General features: G+C 53.1%; 1 protein-coding gene across 1 annotated transcript in view; it reads right to left on the bottom strand.

Moving 5' to 3' along the window:
• Nucleotides 1-343: 343 nt before the first annotated feature.
• The window catches only part of LOC119591198 (neurofilament heavy polypeptide-like), a 3,791-nt gene continuing 450 nt past the window's right edge, over nt 344-3,684 (bottom strand). Inside the window, exons 2-7 of the mRNA XM_037939910.1 lie at nt 3,120-3,426; nt 2,753-2,995; nt 1,651-2,668; nt 1,327-1,573; nt 688-1,163; nt 344-590 (exon numbers count right to left, since the gene is read on the bottom strand). Of these exons, the coding sequence (XP_037795838.1) occupies nt 344-590; nt 688-1,163; nt 1,327-1,573; nt 1,651-2,668; nt 2,753-2,995; nt 3,120-3,426 (2,538 nt within the window). The remainder of the gene's footprint in view (nt 591-687; nt 1,164-1,326; nt 1,574-1,650; nt 2,669-2,752; nt 2,996-3,119; nt 3,427-3,684) is intronic.

The raw sequence follows: 3,684 nt of genomic DNA, 5'->3' as shown, positions 1-3,684 counted from the left end.
ACAATCCAGATTTTTATTTCGTAAAGTTTTAGTCCAGCGTCGCAGGTGCTTTCGAAACCAGCAAAGGCGATAGTGACCTTTCGTTAATGAGTCGCCATTTCTATTTTCACTTCACTACACATCGACCTTTCTCTCCAGGTCTCTACTTCAAATCTTTCTCGACTTTTCTTTGCGTCCTGGTGTTCTTCATCCTTAAAATGCATACATGTAGAAGTAATTTGTTTTTATCATAGCCTTTTTCTCTCACCAAATCTTTCTCGACTTTTCTTTGCGTCTTTAAAATCCATAGAAGGTGAATTGATTTGTATTTATCATACCCTTTCTGCTCCTCAGGGACTTCTGATTACACTGTGGAACTTGGCTCTCCCGTGGTAGTGCCAATCTGCAGGCTGAGGGCGACTATACAATGGTTTGGGATTGCCTGGCTCTCTGCTTGGCTCTCTGCTTGGCTCTCTGCTTGGCTCTCTGCTTGGCTCAATGCTTGGCTCTCTACTTGGCTCTCTGCTTGGCTCTCTGCTTGGCTCTCTGCTTGGCTCTCTGCTTGGCTCTCTGCTTGGGTCTCTGCTTGGCTCTCTTTGGCCCCCTCTTCTCTGCTTGGCTATCTGCTTGGCTCTCTGCTTGGCTCTCTACTTGGCTCTCTGCTTGGCTCTCTGTTTGGCTCCTGCTTGGCTCTTGCTTGGGTCCTACTTGGCTCCTGCTTGTCTCTGCTTGGCTATGCTTGGCTCTCTGCTTGGCTCTCTACTTGGCTCTCTGCTTGGCTCTCTGCTTGGCTCTCTGCTTGGCTCTCTGCTTGGCTCTCTGCTTGGCTCTCTGCTTGGCTCTCTGCTTGGCTCTCTGCTTGGCTCTCTTTTGGCTCTCTGCTTGGGTCCTGCTTGGGTCAAATTGGCTCTCTGCTTGGCTCTCTGCTTGGCTCTCTGCTTGGCTCTCTGCTTGGGGCTCAATACTTGGCTCAAAAGCTTGGCTCTCTGCTTGGCTCTCTGCTTGGCTCTCTGCTTGGGGTCTCTGCTTGGCTCTCTGCTTGGTCCTCTTGGCTCTCTACTGGCTCTTTTCTTTGGGTCTTGCTTGCTCCTACTGGCTCTCTGCTTGGCTTTCCTCTGCTTGGCTCCTCTTGGCTCTCTGCTTTGGGTCCTACTTGGCTCTTTGCTTGCTCCTACTTGGGTCTCCTTGGCTCAAAGCTTGGCTCAAGCTTTGGGGTCCTGCTTGCTCTCTGCATGGGTCTCTGCTTGGCTCTCTCTTTTCTCTCTCTTGGTCAATGCTTTTCTCTCTGCTTGGCTCTCTGCTTGGGTCCGCTTGGGTCTCGCTTGGGTTAATGCTTGGGGTCTCTACTTGGCTCTCTACTTGGTCTCTGCTTGGCTCTCTGCTTGGCTCTCTACTTGGCTCTTTGCTTGGCTCAATGCTTGGCTCTTTGCTTGGCTCTCTGCCTGGCTCTCTGTTTTGGCTCTCTGCTTGGCTCTCGCTTGGCTCTCTACTTGGGTCTCTACTTGGGGTCTCTGTTGGCTCCTGCTTGGGTCTCTGCTTGGGTCTCTGCTTGGCTTCTGCTTGGCTCAAAGCTTTGGGTCCTGCTTGCTCTCCGCTTTCTCAAAAGCTTTGGGTCTCTGCTTGGCTCAAATTTTGGGTCATCTTTTGGGTCTCTGCCTGGCTCTCGCTTGCTCTCTCTGGCTCTCTGCTTGGCTCTCTACTTGGCTCAATGCTTGGCTCTCTCTTGGCTCTCTGCTTGGCTCCGCTTGGCTCTCTCTTGGGTTTTGCTTGGGTACTGCTTGGGTTCCCCCGCTTTGGGTCAAAGCTTGGGTCTCTGCCTGGCTCAATGCTTGGCTCTCTGCTTGGCTCTCTGCTTGGCTCTCTGCTTGGCTCCCCGCTTGGCCTCTACTTTTCTCAATGCTTGGCTCTCGGGTTGGGTCCTGCTTGGCTCCTGCTTTGGGTTCTGCTTGGCTCTCTGCTTGGCTCTCTTTGGTCTCCGGGTTTTGGGTCTCTGCTTGGCTATCTGCTTGGCTCTCTGCTTGGCTCAATTCTTGGCTCTCTGCACGGCTCTCTACATGGCTCTCTACATGGCTCTCTGCTTGGCTCTCTGCTTGGCTCTCTGCTTGGCTCAATGCTTGGCTCTCTACTTGGCTCTTTGCTTGGCTCTCTGCTTGGCTCTCTGCTTCTCTCTCTTGGCTCTCTACTTGGTCTTTGCTTGGGTCTCTGTTTTCTCCTGCTTGGCTCTCTGCTTGGCTCTCTGCTTGGCTCTCTACTTGGCTCTCTTGCTTTGGGTTCCCGCTTGGGTCAATGCTTGGGGTCTCTCTTGGCTCTCTGCTTTGGGTCAAAGCTTGGCTCTCTGCTTGGCTCTCTGCTTGGCTCTCTACTTGGCTCTTTGCTTGGCTCTCTGCTTGGCTCTCTACTTGGCTCTCTGCTTGGCTCAATGCTTGGCTCTCTGCTTGGGTCCTTTGGGCCAATGCTTGGCTCTTTTTTGGCTCTCTGCTTGGCTCTTTGCTTTGGGTCCTGCTTTGGGTCTCTCTTTGGCTCAAACTTGGCTCTCTACTTGGCTCTCTGCTTGGCTCTCTGCTTGGCTCTCTGCTTGGCTCTCTACTTTTGGGTTCTGCTTGGGCCAAAAGCTTGGGTCCTGCTTGGGTCAAGCTTGGTTCTGCTTGGGTCTCTGCTTGGCTCAAAGCTTTGGGCCCCTCTTGGCTCTCTACTTGGTCAATCTTGGCTCAATGCTTTTGGGTCTCTGCCGGCTCTCTGCTTGCTCTCGCTTGGCTCTCTTCTTGGCTCCTACTTGGCTCAATGCTTGGGTCTCTGCTTGCTCTCTGCTTGGGTCTCTGCTTGGGGTCCTGCTTGGGTCTCTGCTTGCTATCGCTTGGCTCTCTGCTTTTGGGTAATGCTTGCTCCTGCCCTGGGTCTCTACTTGGGTCTCTATTTGGGTCTCTGCTTGGCTCTCGCTTGGCTCCTGCTTGGGCCAAAGCTTGGCTCTCTGCTTTTGGGTCTTGCTTGGGTCCTGCTTGGCTCTCTGCTTGGGCCCCTGCTTGGGTCAATGCTTTGGGCCCTGCTTTGGGTCTCTGCTTGGCTCTCTGCTTGGCTCTCTGCTTGGCTCTCTGCTTGGCTCTCTGCTTGGCTCTCTGCTTGGCTCAATGTTGGCTCTCTACTTGGGTCTTTGCTTGGTCTCTCTTGGGTCTCTGCTTGGTCTCTCTTGGCTTCTCTGCTTGGCTCTCTATTGGGCCCCTGCTTCTTCTGCTTGGGTCTCTGCTTGCTCAATGATTGGCTCCCCTCTTGGCTCTCTGCTTTTCTCTCTACTTGGGTCTTTGCTTGGGCCCCTGTTTTTCCTTCTGCTTGGCTCTCTGCTTGGCTCTCTGCTTGGGCCCCACTTGGGTCTCGCTTGGGTCTCTGCTTGGCTCTCACTTTTGGGTCCTCTTGCTCTCTGCTTGGCGTCTCTGCTTGCTCTCTGCTGGCTCTCTACTTGGGTCTTTGGGTTTTGGGTCTCTGCTTGCCTCTACTTGGCTCTCGCTTGGCTCAAAGCTTGGGGTCTCCTTTCTCTCTCTTGGCTCTCTGCTTGGCTCCTGCCCCGGCTCTCTGCTTTGGGTCTCTCTTGGCTCTCTGCCCCGTTTCCCTTTTTCTTTGGGGCAATCCCTCGTCCTCTCGTCATCCTTTCAGACACAGTTTGCTTTCCCAAACACAGTTTCATTTACCGGTATATTTGTTTTTCTTGTCATT

The sequence above is a fragment of the Penaeus monodon genome, chromosome 28 (assembly GCF_015228065.2).
Source record: "Penaeus monodon isolate SGIC_2016 chromosome 28, NSTDA_Pmon_1, whole genome shotgun sequence".
Taxonomy (NCBI): domain Eukaryota; kingdom Metazoa; phylum Arthropoda; class Malacostraca; order Decapoda; family Penaeidae; genus Penaeus; species Penaeus monodon.
This window is presented reverse-complemented; position numbering and strand designations above follow the sequence as displayed.